The sequence below is a fragment of the Chiroxiphia lanceolata genome, chromosome 20 (genome assembly GCF_009829145.1).
Source record: "Chiroxiphia lanceolata isolate bChiLan1 chromosome 20, bChiLan1.pri, whole genome shotgun sequence".
NCBI classification, from domain to species: Eukaryota; Metazoa; Chordata; class Aves; order Passeriformes; family Pipridae; genus Chiroxiphia; species Chiroxiphia lanceolata.
Window position 1 is genome coordinate 2,467,235 of NC_045656.1, and position 24,745 is coordinate 2,491,979.

The 24,745-nt window shown below is 51.5% G+C and overlaps 1 protein-coding gene across 4 annotated transcripts in view; it reads right to left on the reverse strand.

Annotated features, from left to right (window-relative positions):
* The window catches only part of CALN1 (calneuron 1), a 163,197-nt gene that overhangs the window by 119,889 nt on the left and 18,563 nt on the right, over positions 1–24,745 (reverse strand). Inside the window, exons 1-2 of one of the 4 annotated variants that reach the window (XM_032707612.1) lie at positions 14,543–14,818; positions 13,388–13,525 (exon numbers count right to left, since the gene is read on the reverse strand). Coding sequence is in view for 1 of the 4 variants with exons in the window: in XM_032707608.1 (XP_032563499.1) it covers positions 23,742–23,869 (128 nt within the window). In the remaining 3 variants the exon portion in view is untranslated. Of the gene's footprint in view, positions 1–12,907; positions 13,526–14,542; positions 14,819–23,741; positions 23,943–24,745 lie in introns of those variants that run through there. The other 3 variants (XM_032707609.1, XM_032707608.1, XM_032707610.1) reach the window with 3 other exon arrangements.

The following is a 24,745-nucleotide window of genomic DNA, read 5'->3' on the forward strand; positions in this document are numbered from 1 at the left end:
GGAGCAGCAGAGTGTTTGCAAACTTCGCAGGTATAAACACGGCAGCAGAGTGAAGGGCAGCCATCTGCACAGACAAAAGTGGGAATTACTGTCAGCAGCACTTACACATTGATTTAGGATACACAAGAAAGAGGCAAGTTTGCCAAAGTCAATTGAAATATTAAGAGGGAGATTTGTCATCCCCTTGGCTGGATCCAGGCAGCACAAACCCATTGTGGGCCTTTCTGTTCCATGTTTCCAGCGGATATAAATCAGCAGAGCCACACCAACATCCCCTGGGATCTGGCCCAGGGGCTCTGCAGGGGCTGGAAGGTGGCCAGGACACCCTGGGCACGGTTTGAAACCCACCATTAATATCAATTTATGCTTTGGCACGACTCCCTCACGTCCCTGGGGGTCACGGCCCCTTGGAAACAAACTCCAAGGGCATCCTCGCTGTAGCCGTGGAACATCCTTGCCTTGCCATAAGTGCCACCTCCTGAATCCTTCTCCAGCCAGCACTCCAATTACAAGGATGATCTGGCTCTTACTCAGCCATATGTTCCTACCACAGTCAATAAAACAAATCTATATCCACATATATATGAATTAATTTTGTAACAAATGCCTCCTTGCCTCACTGAGTCAGGAACAGCTTCGAGAGACTCCCCAAGAGCAAAATAACCTGGAGACGCTGGGAAGCAAAGAGGAAAAGCCATGAGGCTTCTCTTGCACTGCTCAGCACGTCCCTGGAATTTCTCTGGCAGTAATTATGTAAATAAATCCTAATCGTAACTTTAAGTATTTTTATTTGGGAGCCAGTTCCTTCAGCAGCACCTTAGAAACCATAAACAAGGTTTTCTTTTTCATTAAGCACATCTGTAATTTCCCAGCACTTGCCAATTAATGTGTTTCCTTGGGATCTCTTGCTGGCTCTGACATATTTTTCTCAGCACTAAGGTGGGAATTTTACCTTTCTTAGCTTCCAGGCCCACCACAAAGTATTCAGGGAATGCTAGATCCTTGTTTTCTCTTGAAAAACACCCCAGGGAATCACAGAATATCCCGAGTTGGGAGGGATCCCCAAGGACCATCGAGCCCTGCACAGGACAACCCCAAAAATCACAACATCCATCAACAGGGTTTTCAAAACCCTGTTGAATGAAAGGGGTTTAAATCCAACACGGGGATGGGCTTGCACTGCAAACCCAGAGAGTGCTGAGCCTGTGGGGCTGGGTATGGACCCAGCACCCCCCTGCACCAGCCCTGGGTTGTGCTCCCTCCCTGGGCTCCCCCAGCACTGGAGCAGCAGCAAACCCTGGAGTTAAGTTCACTAAAACATTTCTTAAATCACTTTCCCTGCCTTTGCTTCTACAAGCAGTAAAAAAAAAAATAAAAAATGACAATGCATCTCCCCTGAGGGCTGGAGTGTTTAAAATCAGCTCCCTGGGATCCTGGAATGTGTTTTAGTGCTGGAGGAGACCCGTGATACCCCGGGGAGAGAAATCCAGGATTCAATTCTACCACCCAGGTATGTATTATTTTTTTAAAAAATCTAATATCATTCCACAGAAAACCTGCAGAGCTGCTGGAATTCAGCAGCTCTCAACTTGCCTCCAGTTTGAACCAGGGATGCTCAGAACTGGACCAGCAGCAGCTCCTGTGCTGGGTGTCCAACAAGGATGTGCAGCTGCACCTCAGACACACTCAGCAACCTGCAGAGAGGAGCCTGAGGCCAAAAACAGGCCTGAAAGGGGGGAGAAAACAGCAAAAAGGGGCACAGGGAGGGTGGGCTGTGGGAGAGCTCATGGAACACAGCACCAGGTTTTGCAAAGCACTCGAGGTTGAAATCCGTGTAAAGCTTCAGGGGATTATGTAGGTGCCTGATGCCTGTCTGGAAAAAAAAGACTTGTCCTAGCACAACCAGATCAGTCCAGGCTGGAACCCCCATCCCTGGAAGTGTTCAAGGCCTTGGAGCAACCCTGTGTAGTGGAAGGTGTCCCTGTCCATGGCAGGGGGTGGAACTGGATGAGTTGTGAGGTTCCTTCCAACCCAAACCATCCTGGGATTCTGTGAAAGGTTCATTTTGAATTCCACCAAAATGTCCATGTTGGAAACACAGAAACCTTCACGTGGTGAGGCCCTGGGTAAGCTCAGAACATGAGTGACCTGGTGCTGATGGGATCCATCCCACACTGGGGTGATGCCCTGCCCAGGGCTCGGTGCTGGACTGCAATGAGCCAAAGGGTTTCTACCTCTCCAATGTGTTAAATTTGCAGCAATTTTCCTCTCCCCTGGCTGGGAGCAGGGCAGATGCCCTGAATGGGACTAGGGCAGATGCCCCTCAGCTCCTTCCCCGTTCCCAGAGCCGTATAACAAGCAGGGAACTGAACCCTGAGCTTTGCTCTCCATCTCTGAGCAGTCAGGACAGACACATCTTCTCTGGGGGGAGCAGGGACAGCAGCCAGGGAATGGCTGGAGCTGTGTCAGGGCAGGCTCAGGTTGGATCTCAGCCAAAGGTTCTTCCCCCAGAGGCTGGTTGGGCACTGCCCAGGCTCCCCAGGGCAGTGGGCACAGCCCCAAGGCTGCCAGAGCTCAGGGAGGGTTTGGCTGATCCTCTGGGGCACAGGGGGTGACTCTTGGGGCTGGGCCTGTGCAGGGCTGAGGGTTGGACTCTGTGATCCTTGGGGGTCCCTCCCAGCTCAGCACATCCTGGGATTCTGTGAGTCTGGGGTTCTGTGATTTTCCACGGAGCAACTCTCAGCCCGAAAGGCAGAGTGGGACTCTGGAGCAGTGAAATCTCCTCGAATAATCTCATGAAAACATTGACATTTAACCAAAAAGGCCTCAAAGAACCCATAAACATGTGTCTGGAAACGTTACCATGGTACCTTGCCAAGGTTGCAGTGCCTGTGCCAAGCTCCCCAGCAGGTTCCATCCCCCGGAATGCCGGGTGGCAGCTCTGCCAGCCCCGCTCCTGCCTCTCGGCACAGCCACATTGGGGAGGTTTTAGAAGGTGTTCATAAGCAATTTGCCATCAGGATAAAAAAAAAAAAAAGACATCTCCACGCTGCTCACATGTCTCCTCATGGTTTGCATCATTCCCCAGCTTTCTAAAAAGGCTTCCAGAGCCAAAATCCACACGAACATTCAACTGGAAGGTTTAGCTCAAGTATCATCAACGAGACAGGATCAGGATTAATTTGTATTTATCCTGGATCTCCCTTGGGAGTTACCAACTTGGAAAAGGTTTCTTGTTAAAATCCCTCCTAAGTGCAGCACAAAATGATGTCCAGGAGCTGATCCTGGTTTAACCTCTTGGTTTAACATGCCCAAGCAGATAACACACAGCTGCTCGGGTGTCCCACCTGGCCACTATATTGCATTTGACTTTATTCAGCTGGAATTCTGGGGGTCCAGGGAGGTTGCAACAACCTGGGCCAGCAGCTCCCCAGGCTGGATGTTGACCATCCCCACAGGGTGTCAAACAGAAATGATGGAAACGTGGGGTGGGGGTAAAACTGAGATTTCCACCTCTCCCACAAATCTGGCTGAGGTTGAGCAGAAAGTTCAAGGAAACACAGGGATATGGGTGGACAAACACACACGAGCAGCACAACAGCAAAAGCTTTGTTTTCTTAGGGAAGCGGGCTGAAAGAAACACAGGAATCCACAGAAAATCTGTGAAGCAACCAGATGGTTGGGAAGCTGGAAGAGAGTAGCTGTAAAATCCCTCAGCTCACTTTCAAACCCTTTAAAAATTCATCAAATGAAGTAACGGTGTTAAAGATGCTTCTCCCTGGGCACAGCAACGTTTCAACATGTAAAGCAAAGAAGAGCAGTGACTTCTGAGGAGAGGATCCCCTTTTCCCTGGGGCTGGAGCACTGCCATTATCTTCTGTGTGATATCCAAGGGGAAGGGCAGAGCAAACAGAGCCCTGAGCATCACCTGGGAAATTCCTGAGCTGTTTGATCCTCCCTGCTCTGGGCACGACACACCAGCCAGGGGACACCACCGGCTTCCCATCGCTATTCCTGCTCCTTTTTCCATTTGTTGCTGTCCATGCACTAGTCCTTTCCCTCTCTCCAAGGTCGTGGATTAATCTCTGTCTTAGGAGAGACTGAGCTGGACTAAATATCTGTGTTTGTAGCCAATATAGTTAAGGGAAGACAACTCAAGTGCTTCACTGCAGACACGTGGCTTTGGCAACATCCCTCTGCTAGGAAGAGCCCTAAGTCACTTTGTCCCTTATCACCTCCATTCCCTGTTGCCAACAAGAGCTTTAAAGATTTATTTTTTTTTTTTAATTTATTTTGTACACAAACTTGGCACCTCAGATGCAATATGAGCCCAAGCTGCCACAGGAAAAGCCTGAAGAGGCTCCTTTTGGCATTGGGAGGAGCTCTGAGGATGCAGAGCTCTGGAAGGTGTGAAGGTTTCAGCTGCTGCAATGAAATGCAGAGTCTTGTTTTAATCAGTGTCAGCTCAGGTGGGTAAAGAGACACAGGGCTGAGGGCTCAGGCAGATGGTTTGATCTGCAGCTCCAAATCCAATAAAAGGGGGCCTTGGAAGGTACCTTGGGATGGGAAAAATAAGATCTGGTGCATAGAGAGCCTTAAAAGAAAGCCCTAAAATAGATCCAATTTGATACCAGTAAATTGGTATCAAAACCCCCCAAAAAACACGGAAAGGGCACATTTGGGCTGTATATAAACAGATCTACTGCAGGGAGAGAAAGGCAAGAGCCTCCCTGCTCCCAGTTGGTCACAGAGCAATAAATACCCTGGGCCACTTTTGGAAGCCAAATTTCCTCAGACTGTGATGCAAAGTCGTGGGGCTGTGAGTGCAGGTGAGCCCTAAAGCTGCCTCTGAAAGAGTTTTTCTGGAAAACAGGAGTGCTCCCACTGCCTGGGAGCATGGATGGCTGGCAAAAGCTGGAACCAGCATGGGCACACACGGGGCTTTCAGCAAATTAATCCATCCAGATTCATTTCATCCCTTTTACAGGGATCACACACGTGTGAGATTCATGGCTCAGCTGCTGGGGGTGATACAGGTACAGATTAAAATTGGCCCCTGGGGACACTTTCAGCCCTGACCCTTCACAGACCTGGTGCCCTCATCCTCCTGCACGTGGCATTTGTGCTGGATCTGATTATTTATTGGCATAAGACCAGGGAAATATTCCCCTGGTTCAGGCAATGACCAAGAAATTGGAGCTGTTGCTGGCACATACCAGCAATGAAGTGATCACTGGGTAAAAAAGGCTTCACAAACAGACAGTTTTCAGCATTCAAGGATGGAACTGAGAAAAAAAAACCAAACCAGAACGCCTTTTGAAATGCAGAAAACAAGATCTGAGTGACAAGTCTAATGTAATGTAAGGCACTTCAGGAGCCACCAACTTCCAGGTTCAAGGACTACAAAGCAACAGGAGCTTCAGAAGATTTTGTGCTGGTTTTTTCCTCTCCCTCCTTCCCTCACCTTCTGCAGTAAATTCGGAATGAAAAAGAAGAGGAAGGTCACTTTAAAAGACACCACGTCACTAAACAAGTGATGCTTCACATCTGCCTTTGAATCCTGGCAGAAAGGGAGAGCTGAGGATGCCAGGTCAAGTATAAAACACACACATCTCCTCCTGCAAGCTGAACATGTGAGGACACAGTGGGGCAGCTTTAAACCAGAGCTGTTGTTTGGTGTTTTTAACCGTGGCCTGGGCTGATCCTCAGCTTAAACTGCCAGGAGGAAAGGGCTGCAAGGACCTGATAGCTCTGCATCTCCAGGGATAAAGACCCCTTTCCATCCCAAAATGGGCTTAAACCTAATTAAAGAACCATCATAACCCACTCACCAGCATTTCATCCTTTCCCCCAGGCTCTTCTTAACTCCCAAACTCATCCTCAACTTTTGCAGCCAGAAAGCCCAAGATTTTTGCTGCCCTCTCCCACTTTCTGTCCCTGAGATGCAGCTGCTGATGCTGCTGCCCCCAGCTGTGTTCAGCCAAGGTTAGTCCAAAATTACATCTTCATATAAATCACAGTTGGTTTGGAAGAAGCCTCTGAGCTGATATTAAAAAGTCAAAAAAAAAAAAAAGGGGAGGGCAACAAAAATCTCCAAACCTTCCTCTCTTCCACACAACAAAAATCTCCAAACCTTCCTCTCTTCCACACAATAAAAATCTCCAAACCTTCCTCTCTTCCACACAATAAAAATCTCCAAACCTTCCTCTCTTCCACACAATAAAAATCTCCAAACCTCCTCTCTTGCACATAAAATCTCCAAACCTTCCTCTCTTCCACACAACATCTCCAAACCTTCCTCTCTTCCACACAACAAACATCTCTAAGCCTTCCTCTCTTCTCCCCTCTAATAATTCACCTGGAGACATGAAAAGATGAGTTTGGAAATGAAACTTTTATCCCTGGGGAGGCTGCAGTGTGTCCTGTTCCCTCCTGTGGGTCCAGCTCCTCCACAAGACAACAGGTCCGTGGTGTCCATCACGCAGGGGCCTCCCAAAAAAAGACCATTTCAGGAGGGAAGAGTTGATGAGAGAAACCAAAACAGGCTAAAAAAAAAAACAAACAGCTGTAAAATCTCCCGGTGCAGGGCTCCTGTGGTGGGAAGCTGAAGGCTGCAAACGTGCAAATTGGAAATTAAGGCTGAGTTTTTAATGGCAAAGGTGATTAACCACTGGAACAAACGAGCAGAGGGAGTGACACGTCCTGTCTGGTCCCAGACAAGCCCTGATGCCTCGTGGAAGATGCACTTCAGCCAAGCACAAGCAGGTGTTGGAGTTAACAGGGTGAGAACAGCTTGTGATCGATTGTTTTCCACGTTTCTGACATTCCTCCTGGGCCTTAAAAACCAGGAGTCTGTGAAGCTGGAGCTGCTGAGGGGCTGAGAGCAGAACACGGGCAGCTCATGGACCTTGCAGCTCCCTCAGCACTTCCACCTCACCTGGATTTCGTCTTCTCTGCCCAAACTGTCCAGGTGATACTGCAAGGGGAGTGATGCCCACCCTGTGCCCACCCAGGGGCTCCCTGGCAGCAGACACACGGCAGAGCCCAGTTTTAAAAGAGGATCCAGATTCACAGGGATCCAAATCCACAAAAAGAGGATCCAGATACACAAAAAGAGGATCCAAATCCACAAAAAGAGGATCCAGATCCACGAAGAGGATTCAGATTCACAAAGAGGATTCAGATTCACAGAGAGGATCCAGATTCACAGAGAGGATCCAGATTCACAGAGAGGATCCAGATTCACACAAAGAGGATCCAGACCCACACAAAGAGGATCCAGATTCACACAAAGAGAATCCAGATCCACACAAAGAGGATCCAGATCCACAAAAAGAGGATCCCAGTTCTCTTGCAGGGAGAGGATCAACTGACCCAAACAAAGACCTGTCCCAACAAGAAGCTTCCAGAACCACCAGGCTGGTTATTAACTAGCACTAAACCAGGACCAGGCTGTGGTGAGAGAGGGTTCAGAGACTGTTGTGCTCATGTCTCCTCTCCTGCAGAAAATTTCCAAACCTTTCCCTTCCACACAACAGAAACCTCCAAACCTTCCTCTTCCACACAACAAAACCCTCCAAACCTTCCTCTCTTTCCCCTTCTCATAATTCACCTGGAAACACGAAAAGAATCAGTTTGGGAGTGAAACCTTTGCCCCTGGGGAGGCTGCAATCGGCTCCCCCAGCACTCAGGGAATGGGGGGACGACAAAGTCAACACTGAGAGGTTTAAATGAGCGCCCAGCTGAGGGCAGAGGTGCAGGAGAGGCTTTGTCCCATCACCCCCGCACCTCCCAGCCCGTCACACCGACCCCCCCTGCTGTCCTGGCTGCTCAAACACAAAAAGCTCGGGTTCCTCTCTTTCTGCAACACTTGGCTCGTGTTTTTCTGAGCAGAACACGAGAAGATCACAAAGAACTAACTGATGGTGCTCTTTGTTGGCAGGGAGGAAAAAAAAAAAGCCTCCCTGAGCTTTTAGCTGAGCTGAAGAGCACGGCCAGGCCGGGAGGAAATGTTCTTGTGCATCTCCCTCACACGTTTCCCTGCTCTCCTTTTCTCCTCCACTCACAACTGCTGTTTGCTTATTGAGTGTGTCTGGAGGGGAGTTTTCCGAGCTCCTGTTCATTTACTCGTTCCTTCCCAGGCATAAATCAGGCAGGGAGACATCGGCAGCAGTGATTCCTGGCACCCCCAGCACGCTGAGCAAACATCCGAGTTCCGAAAACAATATACAATGGATTATTCATAACAGGCCCAGTGCGTCACGCAGGAGTAATTATAAACATGAAATCTATCAATAGTGACCATTTTTACAGCGGATTTAACAAAGTAACACACTCCAAACAGCCTCTATTATTAATGAAATGCCAAAACATTTAGGGTTTTTAACAGGACAATTAATTACTCCCAGTAAATATGGGAGTCCTCTCCTATAAAATAGGCTTTTAGACATCTGGTGAGGGTTGGGTTTTTAAAAGCAAGAGCTGCTGGTTCCTGCAGAAAGTTCCCTGGGAGCTCTGAGAACTGGAGCCACCAACACGTATAAACGAGCAGAAGGTAATTAAAGAGATGAGGGTACCCATAACTCTCATATAAATTGAGGTGGATCTCAGTGTAAGATTCAAATCAAGGCACACTCCAAGCACTTCCCCACTGCAAACATTCAGGGCTATTAAGTTCCTTGGAAAAGTGTCTTCAAGCACATAGGATGGCCCAGCTTTAGAGGAGGATCCAGATGTGCAGTGAGGATCTGGATCCACAAGGAGGATCCAGTTCCACAAAAAGAGGATCCAGATTCACACGAAGAAGATTCAGATTCCACAAAAGAGGATTCAGATTCCCCAAAAGAGGATCCAGATTCACACAAAGAGGATTTGGATTCACATAAAGAGGATCCAGTTTTGCACAAAGCGGATCTGGATTCACAAAGAGGATCCCAGTTCTCTTGCTGGGAGAGGGTCAACTGACCCAAACAAAGACCTGTCCCAACAAGAAGCTTCCAGAACCACTTCCAGGCTGGTTATTAACTAGCACTAAACCAGGACCAGGCTGTGGTGAGAGAGGGTTCAGAGACTGTTGTGCTCAGGATTTCACTCCTGCAGAAAACTGGGAGTATCAGCTGCCTCTGGACACACAGGACTTGCAGCACTACTGGCAAATGTGACCTGGGAATGAATCCATTCATCTGTCTATCCACTGTCCATCCAGAGCAGCTGTTTAACACCAACCACTGCACCATTTAGCTGTTTATGGTAAGAGTTTGTAACTAACCCCCAAACCTCAGTGACCCCCCTACATGTGCATTCACTGGGAGTGGACCTTCTCCAAGGGATAAGATTTGGGAAGCACTTTGATTCAGCCAGATCTGAGCATGTGCTGGAGCACCTCATCATCCACAACCTCAATTCCCAAGTCTGTATAAGTCTGTGCTTCTTTCCTTGCAAGCTCCTGGTCTTTGGAAGATTGGGAATAGTAAAGCTGCTCCAAGAAACCCAAACGCTCATTTCCTGCCGGAGCACAATATTTAGCTCTTGGGGTGGCACAAATTACAGCATCCTTATTTTTATTTCAGCATTTATTTGCAGGAAATGTACAACAGAAACCTGATGCTGGCTGGATTTTAAACCCACAAGCACTCTGTAAACAAGCTCGACCCAGAGAGATTTACATGTTTCTTCTTGAAACATAAGGAGAAGCAGCGAGGCTGAATAATTGGAAACAGTTCTGGAGACTTCATTTGCTTGTTTTTTCCCTGGGATTTGCTTTTGGGGCTGGCTGTTCCCAACCTTAATACCTGGCAGGGCTGATCAACTAGTTGGAATCTCATTTGCATAGTAGTTGGTGTGCCAGGGGGAAATCAGTGCCCTGGAAGAGATCAACAACATGCAAGGGGAAAAAAGTGTGTGGAGAGGCCATTTTTCTTCAACTGCTGCTTTTAAAAGGGGTCAGAGCAGAGTATCCAAGATCAAGGTTGAATATATAAATATACCTCAAAGAACACATTACTGTGACATCCCTGGGAGCCTCTGGATCCGTCCTCAAACCCTTGGAGAAGGTGCCAATCAGCAGCACAAACACGCCCAGGTTTTAAACACGTGCCCATGGGACTGTGGGACACAGCTACCTGCAGTGGGACAGGGTGGGAGCAGCAGTGCTCCCCTGAGCTGTGTGCTCAGCTCTTTGAGGCTTTGTAGGGTGAGGTGACCCCTCAAACCCTTCTGGGATCTGAGCAAACAGCCCCGGTCCTGCAAACAGAGGAGGGTGTAGAGGAGCTCATTAAAGAGGATCCTCGTCTTCAGGGAGGCTCTGCCCTACTGACCTGTTTGCAGGATCAGGCCTGGGCAGGGAGGAGTCCAAACCCAGGGAATTTGGGTTAGGAAGGAACGAAGCCAAAGTGGAGCTGGTGCAGGACGTCAGTGGCGGCCGTTCCCTCGACTGGACAATGTTCCAGCTCCTCAGGCTCGCTCACATTAATGTTTAATGTGCCAGCATCCAGGATGAAGAGATCCCAAGGAAACTGTTGGCACAGGGAGCTCTCCCTGCACACACATGCCCACAGCACTGTCACCTGTGTCATCCCACACGAGCCTCCTCCAGGACTTGAGTGACCACAGGCAAACCCAGCAGCGATTTCAAAGGCAAAGCAGCCCCATTTTGGGGCTTGGTGCATTTCTAAATATCCAACCCCCTTCTGCAGAGACCACGGAGAAGGACTTCAATAAACAGGAGGGGAAGGACTTCAGTAAACAGGAGGGGAAGGAAAAGGGGTGGCTCAGAAAGCCCCAGAGCAGCAGCTCCCCCAGCGCTGCTGGGCATCGCTCACTGCTGGGGTTCAGACATAAACCTGGCAGCTTCTGCCCCTTGTCACCCACTTTGAACCTCAGGAGACACCCCCTGAAGCTGCTGAGATGCCAACACAGCAGGGGAAGGCTACAGGCAACAAACAGCACGGGTCCAAACCCCCCATCCAGGTTAAATGGCTCGGTAATGGCTGGAAAAGGGAGGTCTGAGCTGCCTGGAAGCCTCAGCTGTGAGCAGACCTGAGGACAACATGCAGTGCAGATGTTTAAGGGTTTCTTTTATCATGCTGTAAAAATGCATATGCAATCATGCCCAGCAAGCCTCCACAAGCAGATATTAAGTTCAAGGAATGAGAGGGCAGTTTTAGAACCACCCACTGAATTTCTCCACATTTTCCATGTCCTGCCCGTGGACTTCAGGTTCAACAGACTAAATCCAGACTGTGGCTTTTATTGCCCCTGCTTAATGCCTTTATTCTGAGAAACATTTTCACATTTTAGTGCTTTTATCAAAGTAGTCTGCATTTAATCAAAAGCAGACCTGTAAAGCAGTTTGTTTCTATTGCCCTCTTTCATGATAGCCCAAGAACTATTGCATAATACCCAGCATTTACTTTAGTTTCGTGCTTACACTTCTAACATTACCCACATTCACAGGTTAAAAAAACAATGAAACCCTCCCAGCCTTGCAGAGCTTCTCCATATGACCAGTCCCCCCAGTTAAGTGCTGAATTAACCAATGTATCTTAGCTGGGGACTGTATAAAACTGAATAAAACTGACTCATAAAAAAAATCCTTTCAGTTTACCTTAAGAAGGCACCTGGTTAAAATGAGTGCTCTCAGACCCTTTCAGCATCCCCAGCATTTGCTGAAAAGGCTCTGCCTGGTTCGTTTTCCATCTCCTAACAGATTGCCTGCCATATTTCGTGCCGGATCAATAAAAGTTCCATGTGCACAAATGGGCTAAAAGGATGTTTGCTGGCATTTCTAAGCCCAGCAGTTTCTCAGTGGGCTTTCTGTCCGGTTCACGACAACTCCGGAAGGTAAAACATGCACAACACCAGCATCTTGCTATGGGTCAAGCCAGGCTTTTAAAGCAAAGCACAATGAGAAGACTTGCATTGCAGTTGAACTTACAGGGGGAGGTTTTCTGGAGGCTGTGGGAGACGCACAGGACCAGCCATTTAAAGCCCGACACTGGGCTGGGCTTTGGGCTGATGAAGGAAAGCCTGGACAAGCAGCCACCAAAATGTTGTTTGGAAATGCATCTATATTTATGTATCTATCTATCATGATCTGGAAGGAATAAGCTGCATCAGCACAATCCTCCAGCACATTATGATTGGACAAAACCTGCATGACAATGAAGAGTGTGAGTTCGGAGCGAGGAGGCACGACCCCGACTCCCCACCCTGCCGAGACAGGGTAGGAAGGACATTTTGGTTAAATTTGGGCCAACTATTTCCCTTCAAGTGGGTTTTTGCTTTTTTTTTTTTTTGCCCCCCTTCTTTGCAAGCCAAGTTTTGCCCTGGGATTCGACAGCAGGGCTTGCAAAGTGCTTTTGTTCCCTGCTGAAATCCGTTTGCGGGATCGAGCCCCGGCCTGATCCTGCCCCTCCGGAAAGTTAAGGGAGCTGTTGTGAGAACCAGGTGAGGTCTGCACACCACTGAGGACACAGGAGCAGAGCCCAGCTCCTGCAGGGCAGACCCCTCCCTGCAGAGACCCCTGAGGTCCTTACACCACCTGGAAGCTTCACCTGGAGTAGGATTTGGCCGGGATCCACCACCCTTCCCCATCCCTCACCTCCCGATCGGATTCCGCCCGGAGACACACAGACCTCCTCCCTGGAGCCAGAGCAGAGCCTTTATCTACAGGTGCAGTGCAGAGAGGATTTGGCTACAGGTCCAGTGCATCCTCTGAGGAAACAGTTAAGCCCCCACCAGGACTCCCAAAACTGCAAAGATGAACCTTCCCCTGCCAAACCCTTCCCAGAAATAAAGTCCCAGCGCACGCACTCGCAGGTCAGGGCACATGCAAGGACCCTCTCCCTCCCCAAAAGAAGCCAGCTGGAATATTCCTTGATAAAAAGATGGCATTGGGAGCTCTTACCTGATAAAATCTGTATTCCCAGCTATCAGCACACCTACAGCACCAGGCTCTCATGGGGCATCACGCAAGGGTGCAACAGCAGATTGGTGCAGGTCATGGAAGTTTACAGCCAGAAGCAAAAAAAACCCAGCCCAAAACAACCCCAAAAAATCCCCCAAAAGCCACAACATGACCCAAATGATATCCCTGCAACGGCTGTCTCGTTACAAGCAAGCTGAGATGAAGGAGGGGTTTTTACTTGCTCTGAGGCATCATATGGAGCTTAATCACAGGCAGTTACGTATATGGTTCTTTTGGCCTTCAATCAAGTGTGTCATTTCGGTGGCAGCTGCCTACGTGATGTAAGCAACCTGGGCATCCAGTCCTTTGCCAATCACGGCCTGGTGCAGCTATTTTACGGCTGAACAATGGGGGAATTCGATTTCCCAGGCACCGAGCAGATCCTCTTGGAGTCCAGCAAAGCCACACAGGACCACACACCTCTCCTCCCGCGGAGTTCCAGGCAAGCCCAGCCCGGCCAGAGCTCAGCGAGCCGCTCCCGGCGCCGCTCCCGTCCCGCTAGCATTCCCGACGGAGCCCATCTGGATCCTGACGACTTCCAACACTCTCCAAAAGCCACTGAGAGACAAAGCTTGTGAGGCACCCGGCGAATTAGTGCGACACAGCGCGGCGGGTGCTCGGGGGGGAGGCGGCTGCTCCACGGGAAACACTCAAACTTGGTGGGTGGAAAAGGTCTGAGCTGCTGGTGAGTAACAGGAGGAACAGCTCACGCTCAGGACACAGCGGCAGCTCAGCCACCCTCAGAGCAGCCCTTCGCTGGGGAAATCAGGAGGCAATCGCTGCAAATCAGGTGTTAAACCTGGGCTTGAAATCAGAGCTGAAATAAAAGCGGGCTGGGCTGAATAAATTACAGCTCCGAGCAGGGGCTGGGTGACAGGCAGGACTCGCTCCGGGAGTCTTTTGGTTGCCGACAGCGGCATCAGGAGGTGTTTGGGGCCAAATTCCTCTGTCGAGGACGTTTGTTGGTTTTGACAGATTCATTAGGACCCATCTATTCAAACAGATGGCGGCTGCTCCCTCTGCTCTGGGCTCTCCATTCCTGTGGAACTCGACAGGAGCAGGACACCGCATAGACACCGAGCTCTCATTACATCACCCACGGCGCGAACCGGGAGAGGGCCAAGAAATTAGGAAAAAAAGGTTTTCCGGGCAGCAAAAGTGCTGTTCTGCTGCTCCATGGCAACTCCACAAACACCCGTGTGTGCGCCCACAGCCGCACACAGCCCGGGAGAGGGGAGGGAAAACCGGGAATTAGCCGCACGCGCCAGGGAATGGGGTACCGAGTGTTCCCGCCTGGAGAGGATGAGCATCCCGAGCATCCACACCCGCAGACCCCCCGTGGCCGCCCGCGGACCCCGCTGTGCCCCTGGGGGACGGCGCAGCTCCCGCCCCGTCTGAGCGCGCTGGGAGGGTGGGATGAGCCCCCCAACAGGTCGGTCCCCGCTGGAGCAGCGGGTGCCCCCCAGCCGGGCAGGGGAGGGCACTGCGCTGGCACAGCCGGCTCCCTCCCAACCCTCCCCTGCCCGCCTGGGGGGCACCCGCTGCTCCCCATCCTTCGCCACCTCCTCGACTCACCTCTCCACCCGCCGGCTCCTCCGCCACAGGTTTGCTCGGCTCCACTATCCCCCCCCCCTCCCTCCCCACTCCAGATCTCTCCTTTAGCCGACTTATTCAAAGGAGGGAGGAGGCACAGAGAGAGAGAGATCTGGGCGGCGAGGATGGCGGAGAGAGAGAGAGAGAAAAAAAAAAATGTATATATATAAACCCCCCACGAAAACGGATGGAATCGAAGAAAACAAGCGAAGAAACGAAAGGCGAAGAGGGGGTGCTGGCGGAGGAGAAGGAGGGGTGCGGCGCGGCGCGGCAGCCCCGGCTCAGCGCCCCATGGCCCCCGCAGCCCCCCGAGCGCAGCCCGAGCCCCGCCGCGCCGCGCCGCGCTCCCCCCGGCACCCCCGGCCAGGGCGGCGGCGCAGCGCCCGGCTGGGACCACCCTCCGCCGCGGCCAACCTTGCGGCAGGGCCCCCCCTCCATAACCCCTTCAGCGCCGCTGCCTCGGTGCCGGCCGCCCCCTCCTCCCCGTCCGCCAGCCCCGAACCCCCCCGGGATGCTGCGCGCACCGGGAGGGTCCGGCCCCCCCCGCCCCTGCTCCGGCCGCTCCTGCGGGCAAAGGCACGAGCCCAAGGATCGCGGGGCACAGAACGTGCCCAGGGGGACCCACAAGGAGCGGCGAGTCCAGCCCTGAGCCCCGCACGGGCCCATCGCAGGGGTCACACCCTGTGCCCCAGAGCATCGTCCAAACGCTCCTTGAGCTAAACCCCGGGGGGGAATCGCTCCTGTGGGGCTGAGCCCCTCGGGAAGTTGGCTCTCCAAAGGCTCTCCAGGTCTCTTCTTGGCAGGGAGGGGGGTTCGGCTGCCAGATCCTTTTTTTAGAAACACAGAATCGTTAAGGTTGGAATAGACCTCCAGGATCATTAAGTCCTATGATTAACCCAGCACTGCCAAGCCCACCACTAAGCCATATCCCCAGGTGCCACATTCACACATCTTTTGAACACTTCCAGGGATGATAACTCCCCTGGGCAGCTGTGCCAGGACCCAATCATCCTTTCCATAAAGAAATTTTTCCTAATATCCAACCTGAACCTCTCCTGGTGGTTCTTCTCATCACTTGTTCCCTGGGAGCAGAGCCCAACCCACCCCAGCTCCCCCCTCCTTGCAGAGCCAGAAGGTCCCCCCTGAGCCTCCTTTTCTCCAGGCTGAGCCCCCCCAGCTCCCTCAGCTGCTCCTGCTGCTCCAGCCCCTTCCCCATCTCCGTTCCCTTCCCTGCACACGCTCCAGCCCCTCAAGACCTTTCTTGAAGTGAAAGGCCCCAAACTGAGCCCAGGATTCAAGGTGGTGCCTCAGCAGTGCCAGCACAGTGACCTCACTGCCCTGGTCCTGTTGGCCACACTGTGGCTGATATAAGCCACAATCTCTTGGACTTCTTGGCCAACAGCAGTGGAGGAAAAGAAACCCCATCTGCACGTGTGTCCTGTGTGTCTCCCCGAACCCAGTGTCCCCCCCCAGCCTGCCTGACCCTCTCTTTGATGCTGAAGGCAGAGGAGCAGAGCAGGGAGATCCAAATCACTGGTTCTGACAAGTCCAGAGGGTCCTGGGCTTCTCCATCACGAAAGAACAAGTGCCTGAAGGAATGCACTTCTCCTGGCTTGCTGAGAACCTCCTTGGGCTTCTCAGCTGAGCTGGAACTCCCAGCACAGCCTTTCCCTGCTGCAGTCACCTCCAGTGTGTTCCCAGAGCTCCGAGGATCTTGCTTGACCCTCCAATCCCTTTGGGAATGCGCCTGAGGCACATGCTCCTCGGATCACTGAACCCTCCAAACGTGGGGAGAGCTGCACCAGAGGGGGGAAATTCAGACAATTCAGCCAATTTGGGTTAAAAACATGGCGAGCTGCTGTGCTGGGAGAGCAGCTGACTGCAGGAGAGTCTTAATGGGAACCCAACACATCTAAAATTGCCTCAACTGGATCTGGAAAACAGCCTGGAGAGACACCCGTCACCGACAGCAACACTCCCACAGTCGTGTAAGGCATCAAACAAAGCCTTCAGAGTGTGGATTTTGTGGCTCAAAGGTGTTTAATTCACATCTTGTCTCTGTTGTACTTTTCTGATGTAAAATCCTTCCCGTTTCCCTGCTTTCAGCCTCGTGGGTCACAGTGTTCCCCACGCTGGGATTTTACCATCAGAAGGAACATGATCTCCAGCTCAGGAACCAGGGGCAGAGGGATTTTTGCTTGCTCTGCTCCCTGTGTGAATACAAATCCCATCCCCATTGAAATTAAACTCTTTGTGCTTCCCCAGCTCAGCTGTCCTGCCCAAGGGTGGCATTTCTGCATCCTGATGCCCCTTGCCCAGTGCCTGGACACTCCCTGCTCCCCAGGTCCTGGGCCTGGATGGAAATTCAGGAATTTAGCCATGGTCCAAGTCCCTTATAAACCCCCAGGCCTGGTTAAAACCCGCAATTTAACCATTTTTATTAATTTATTTGCATTTCTATGCCCAGCAACCTGGCCCTCAACAGCAGCAGTGGAAGGTGAATGATGGGATCAAATGTTTCTTCAGGATGAGACTCACATCAATCTCTTCTCATCCTTTTACTTATTAATTTCTTTGTTTTTATCTTGATCCATCAGGAAACTTTCACCTGCCACTCCCTCAGCTCCATCTGGGCTGTTCATGTGAGTGAAGCGGGGGCCAAACCCCTCATTTGTGAGCATTATTCCCTGCCTTTAGCTAATTTCCTTTCCCCCAGCTCTGGAAAACATTAACCCAAAAAGGTTCCAACATTCATGGCTGAAAACAGTAGCTGGAAAATCCATTAAGTTTATATATTTATTATTAAAAATCATTAAACGACCGAGTCCTCATTAATCCCTAAACAGATCCAGGATCTCTCCAAACTTGTGTCCACATAAATAAGAGCAGCCCATGGCTCTTTTCTCTGTTTTTTATTGTTAAAATACAGCTCTGAAGGTGTCACCCCCTCTGTTTTGTTAGGATACAGAGCTGATGGTGTCACCCCCTCTGTTTTTAGGATGTCCTGGGTGCCACAGTGGCTCCCGGGGGGGGGCGGTGGGAGAGGGAAGGAAAGGGCTGCCTCAGGAATGAGCCCTGTGAGATTCACATCACCCTCCTGAAAATGATACACTGAGAGACAATATAATACTCATGTGACAAAGCATCACACAGAAGAATTACGCCAGGCAGGGCAGGTTGGTGGCTGGTGGGGACCGGCCGGAGTTGTCACCGCCAGCGCTGAGCTGTCACTCTGATAACAAGTGGATTAGCCCTTGATGTAATTTGCTATCAAGCTGTTGCACACCAGTCAGGCTGATGGAATTTGGGTCCCTCCCAGCTCGCAGGGAGCTGCTCAGCAAAGCCACAGCCACAGAGGCAGGGCAAGGGCTTCGTTTTGGGATTTGGAGCCAACGCGCCGTGAGTCGGCAGCAATGAATTGGGTGTCCAAGGGGAGGCAGGGCAAGCCAGGGGATGGTTTTAGAAGAGGCTGGTGCCTTCAAAATATCCCTTGTATCTAAATGTGAGGCCTGTGGGGTCAAACTTAGAGGTCCCTCAGATAAGAAAGTCCTCGATTGGGTTTAAAGGGCTTTGCAATGAAACCTCGGGAAGGCCCATTGAAGCAGGAGGTCTGCAGTCACCCTCACAGTGCTGGGGAGGGGGCTCTGTCCAGTCCAATCTTAAATATCCTGAGAAACAGCCACTCCCCCACTCCCTGGGGAGGGTTCAGAAGCATTTCCCAGTCTAATGGGTCTCATGAGTGGGATAAGTTTCTCAACTTCCAGCCTTCATTTTCAGTATGGCTTCATTTCAGCCCATTATTTCTGATGAAACGCTTTGTGGAAGGCACACAATTGCTCCCTAGCCCGGGTTTTCATGTTTTAGTGATGGTTAATTATTCCAGGAGAAACTTTTATTTTTACTTCTTTTATCCGGCTCCTTTTCGCTCCGGCTGCTTTACCCTGAAGTTTAATTAGCGCATTTCCGAACGGAATATCGAGATTAAATCACCGCTGAGCCAGCTCTGCTCCAGGATTTATGATCACTGAGCACAGCTTTTATTGGACCTGCCAACTCAGGCAACTGATTTATTGATCAGTGGGTTTTTTGGGCCCGGAATGAGCCAGTTTGGACCAAAACGGACTCGGGAAAACAGGCCAGGATCTCCCAGAGATCCTGCCCTTCCTCCCCGCCCTGCAGCGAGGAAGAGGAGGGAGGAAGGTGCTGATGATGAGGGTGGGGAGGCCCTGGCACAGGTTGCCCAGAGAAGCTGTGGCTGCCCCTGGATCCCTGGGAGTGTCCAAGGCCAGGTTGGAGCAACCTGGGCTAGTGGAAGGTGTCCCTGCCCATGGCAGGGGGTGGGACTGGATGAGCTTTAAGGTCCCTTCCAACCCAACCCATTCCAAGCTCCTCCAGACCCCAGAGAGGGTATCACACACCCCAGCAGCAGGTCTGGGCTGCAGCAGCACTGGCAGATTTGCATCTCCAGCCCCACCATCTGCTTGGCTCCAAGGTTTCAGCTCAGCCTATTAGGGAGATTGGGGCTGGCTGCAAACATCAGATGTAGGCACAGGTTTGGCTCCAGTCCATCCCCAAACGCCAAGATTTTGATTTGAGCTCATCTGCAAATGCTAAAAAAGCTTCAGCTTTGCAACAGAGTCCACCCTAGTGGAGCTCATTGAAATGAGACCTTCAGAAAGGGGAAAAAAAACCCCTTCAACCAACCCAGAACTCCTTTTAATTGCATTATCTCAACAAAACTCAAGCTATAGACAAATGTGATCACACCCAAAAAAAACCTGCTTGCTCCCAGCTGAGAGGCCAAACACTTGTGGCTTCTCTGGGGTCAGAGGATATGCTGTCAAGGGGAATGTGAGCTGACACCCTTCCCTGCAAGAAGGTTCATTCCCCAAAACACCCCAACAGAAACGCCCGTGTGCGGGAGAAAAGCCCCTCCTGCTCAAAAGCAGCCTGCTTTTCCTCTTATTATTCCTCCAGAGCAGCTCTGGCACGTCAGGCCATGAAAATGGAGAAGGTTTCAGCCCTCTGAGCCCACAAAAACCAGCCAAAGTGTCTGCACGGGCAGAGAGCCCCAAAGAAAACCCAAGAGAACTCCCAACGAATTCCAGCAGCGAGGGCTTGGGGTGGGGGGGGAAGGAGGGGCTTTTTTTGGTGTGTGTTTTGTTTTGCTCTTCGAAAGATAGCCCTGTAATTTAATGACTCATACGTTCTCCAGCCTTTGTTGCTTTTCATTTTCAACATCTTTAAGCTGTTTGTGGAGAACAGGGCTTATTTTTAGACTTCCCATCAGGCAGAGACGTTCGAGCTGGTTCAGGGGGGAAAAGCTCCATTGAGACTTTTGTGTCTGGGGTGTTAATGGGCAAATTTCCTGGCATTTTCTTTCTTCCCCTACTATTTCTTTCTTTTTTTTTTTTTTTCCTACTATTTCTTTCTTTTTTCCTACTATTCCCTCTGACTCGGGATCTGGGCAGGGGTTTTCGGGCTGTGCCCTGTGCTGTGAGTGGGGTGTCTCAGGGGCCACCTGAGCAAAAAGCCAACATACAGCAGGACATGAAGAACAAAAAGGGACACCCCAGGACCTCTAATCACCTTCCTCCCTCTTCATCAAACCTACAAACCTCAATCCAGGCCCCAGAAAGCCCGTCCAGAAAATTGACTTTTCAGAAAATGGACAAAACAGAAGGTGTTTTTCGAGTCAATTCATAGATTTGGAGGGTTGCTTTATGAAGTCTAACACCTCCTCCTTCCAGTTTGCAGCTCGAAATTCTTTTGGAGGAGCCTTAAAGTGAAAATGAGAGGAAATTTCAAAATGAAAATTGGCTCTGTAGCACTCTAAACCAGGCCTCTGATTGAAAAAAAACCCAAAGCCAAAGCCCAGTCCTGCCATCCTGCCTGCTTCTCTTTCCTTTTTTTTTTTTCCTTCTTTTTAATCCTAATTAACTCAATCGACAACAGAAAGGCCTCAAATGAAAACCACGCAGTCCCCGAACATCTCTGAGCCTCCAGATGTGAATTCTTTCATCCTCCCACCTTCTGCTGGCAGCACCACAGGGCACTGGCTGTGCCCCTTCACCCGGGGCACAAAATGAGAGCAGGAGACACAGGGGTGGGACATGGCAAGAGGTGGATCCAATCCATACCTGGAAATGCACTTGGGATCACACAGAGCTGATGTTGAGCTCTCAGGGCACGTCCTATGGACTTCTTGCTTTGCCCTACAGAGATATTTGGGGTTTACCACTGGGGCAGGAGGACCCACCACCCCACACGTCCCTCGATGCCAGTTCACTCTGCACTGGCACAAACTGGGTGCAGCCCCACAGCAGCTGCCAAGAAGCAGCTCCCACTCCCAGCCATGGGAATGGCTCCTTGGCCAGCTCCAAGGAGAACAGGAATGGGACATGTCCTGGAAAAGGACAAGAGGTAGATCCAACCCATACCTGGAAACTCATGTGGGATCACACAGAGCTGATATTGAGCTCTCAGGGCACATCCTATGGACTCTTTGCTTTGCCCTGCAGAGATATTTGGGGTTTACCATCCTGTGCCACAGTCACAGGGACAGGAGGACCCACCTGTGTCCCTTGGCCAGCTCCAAGGAGAGCAGGGATGGGACATGTCCTGGAAAAGGACAAGAAGTGGATCCAGTCCATACTCGGAAACTCATGTGGGATCACACAGAGCTCACACTGATGTTGAGCTCTCAGGGCACATCCTATGGACTCTGATATTTGGGGTTACCACTGGGGCAGGAGGACCCACCACCCCACACGTCCCTCGGTGCCAGTTCACTCTGCACTGGCACAAACTGGGTGCAGCCCCACAGCAGCTGCCAGGAAGCAGCTCCCACTCCCAACCCCAGGATCAGCTCCTTGGCCAGCTCCAAGGAGCCTTTTCCAGGACACTTTTGTAATTTTGCTGAAAGCTTCAGTCCTAATGGATGGTTGGAAGTGCTCCACAGCTCTCTGGCTGTCACTTCCCAGGTGTCACAGGCAGGTCAAGCCACTCTGTTTCCGTCCTGCTGACTCCTCCCACCATCATCAGCCTCAAGAGCAGGTTGGGAGGTTCCTGGGTCGTGTTTTACATCCTTTCAGGGCTGCACAACCCAAACCAGCACAACCATGAGCCCAGTGCAGAGCTCTCTGCTCTGCCCAGTACCAGCCCAGGGCTTCATGGCTGGACAAAGGCCTCAGCATCCTCTAGAGGAGCTGCCACCATCTCCCACCACTTAATTCCATACAAGATACTGCACCTTCTTCCATTTCCCAACACCCCTTAAATCTTGTGTCACGATTTATAATCCATAGAATCATGGAATGCTTTGGGTTGGAAGGGTTAAAACTCATCCCACTCCCTGCCACAGGGACACCTTCCACTAGCCCAGGTTGCACCAGCCTGGCCTTGGACACTTCCAGGGCTGGGGCAGCCACAGCTTCTCTGGGCAACCTGTGCCAGGGCCTCCCCACCCTCACAGGGAACAATTCCTTCCCAATATCCCATCTAACCCTGCTCTCTGGCAGTGGGAAGCCATTCCCTGTGGGAATGGCTGAATCACCAGTTGGGCTGGTTGATCTTTGAGGTCCCTTCCCCCCAAACCGTTCTGTGATCCCGTTTTTGGGAGCAGCAGTTCTCTCAGGATGGCAAACCCAGGGTAGAAATGAGTGAAGCTGCTTGGGCTGAGGGATGAACATCCTTCCTCCATCTCTCCTCGGGTGGGAGGAGGTCCCAAGAACCTGCAGTTTGGGGGATGTTTGAGCTGCCACACTGGCAGTCACAGGTGCCAGGGCCTCACCACCCTTCCCAGGAAGAATTCCTTCCCGATATCCCACCTAACCCTGCTCTGTGGGCAGTCTAAAACCATTCTCCTTGTCCTGTCACTCGGTGCTAAAATCAAGGAGGTTGTTTTGCTGCACCTCAAACCTCCCGTGAAGCGCAGGGAAAGCAGGAGGGAACCCCTGGGACAGACCCGGCGGGACGGGGCCCCTCGAGCCCTGGGGAAGCAGGTCCAGCCCTGGTGGGCTCCCATCACACCAAGGCCCTGGTGAGAACAGCCCTCCAGGGCTTTGCTGAGCTGAACTGACCCTCCAGCAGTGGCTCAGAGGCAGCACCTCGAGAGGAGCTGGCTCAGGGACCGACGGGCACGAGGGCAAAGTGCCCAGGCTGGAGGGTGGGGGGCGTCAGAAGAGGAGTTTGTCCTGTTATTTATCGTGCCACAAGCCCCAGCACTCGATCCACAAACCTGAGCCATCAGCTGGGAGCACCTGTCAAAGGAGTTGAGTAATTTTCCAGTTTCTGGGTAGAATAACTGGAGACAATATGGCTGATTTAATCAGGAAGTGCTTAGTTCCAGAAACGGAGTGGCTTAAAAGAAAATCTCCCTGTATTGTTTTTTTTTTGTTTAAATAAAAGCCTTTCTGCCTTAGATTTAACCCAGAAAAATACTCCTCAGAACATGCATTGCAGTGCAGGTTTAGCCAAGTTCATGGAGAAAAGCAGATAAACACTCTGTCCTCCTGCATGTCCACAGGAGACAAATTCCCCATCTAGAAAGCCCAATAAAAATGGAATTCTTTTATAACAACTGCATTCCCTGTATATTGTTTCTATGAGAAAAAAAACATTACTGACTTTGAAGTCCTCCAATGCCATCGAGAACATGGGTTTTTTTCTCCCAAAGTGTCTCCAAAGTAGCAAAAAATATGAAAAAATTAATGACTGCTAACAGCTGAAACAGATGGTCTGCTGCAAGTCTCCACAGCCTCATGCAACTGTGAGTCAAGCCATTTTTCAAAATGGGGAAGAAAAAAAAGAAACAATAATTTAAATAAAATCAATTTCCAAGGCTACCAGGCTTCCAAAATTCCACTCGGACTTCCCAGAGGAGAGCCAGCAAAAAAAGGAGGGGCTGCTTTGGCCCCACAGTGGTTTAGGGTGGTTTGGACCCTCAGCCCCAGAGTGCCCTTGCCCTCGTATCACGTGCCCGTGGATGGGGTGGGGATGTCTGTGTTTACTCCCTGTGAGGTTTCGCTCCGGGATTTTAGCTCCAAATCCTTTTGGCCCCGAGATTCCCAACACATTCCCAGCCCCACCACCATCCCCACCGCCCAGCTTTGGGAGCTGGCACCCCCCCCTCCCAGCCCTGTGCAGGGGAGGGGGGATTTGAGAGGAGAAAAGCACTTGCCAGGAGGGAAACTCGGGTTGTCTCATCCTCTGCTGCGGCTCCTCCTTCTCCTTCTCCCCGGGAGACTCGTCCCCTCGGCCACCTTCATGCTTGGGCTGCCCCTCTCCTCGCTCCTCGATCAGCCCCATCAGGAGGGTGAGCTGGCAGGTTCTGGGCGCTGGGTGAGCTCATCATGGGGACATCAAAGCCCGGAGTGTGACTCTGGAAGGGGTGGACAGAAAAAAACTTCAGCGCAGGCACGGTCCCGCTTTATCATTTATTTAGAGCCCATCTCTCAATAATTCATGGCAGCCTTTCAGTGAGGAGCAGGACAACAATGGCAGCGCGGCCACATCTGGAACAGATGTTCAGTTGGAAATAAAAGCTGGCTTTGCAGGGAATGTGGAGATGCCATGGGAATGCTGCGCTCCGGGACACAGCCCTGCTCCTGCCAGGGGGCAAGGGCGTTTGGCTCGGGTGTTTCGCAGGGCAGGGTTGGCACAGATGAAGTGGAGCAGCCAGGGCTGGCTCCAGCTGCAGCCCAGACCTGCAGCATCCACAGGGATTGGCTCAGGGGCGCTGGGAAGATGCTGGCAAGGCACCTCCAAACATCCACGTGTGACGCTGTGAGCCCAGTGCCACCGGTGCCAGCCTGGAGCACGGCAGCACAGGGTCCCTGCACAGCGTGTGCCCACCTCCCTCCCATGGGACATCAGGATCTGCTGAGCTGGAAGGGACCCCCAAGGATCATCAGTCCAACCCTCAGCCCTGCACAGGCCCAGCCCCAAGAGTCACCCCCTGTGCCCCAGAGGATCAGCCAAACCCTCCCTGAGCTCTGGCAGCCTTGGGGCTGTGCCCACTGCCCTGGGGAGCTGGTCCAGCAGGTGCTCCCGTGCTCCAGGGATGTGATGCCACCACCTGGCACAGCACGAGGAGCCAGGGCCACACAGGTCCCTCTGCAGGGCACCCACCACAGGTACCCCCAACCTCCAAGGCCCCAGGGAGGTGTCTCTTCTCCAGCCATG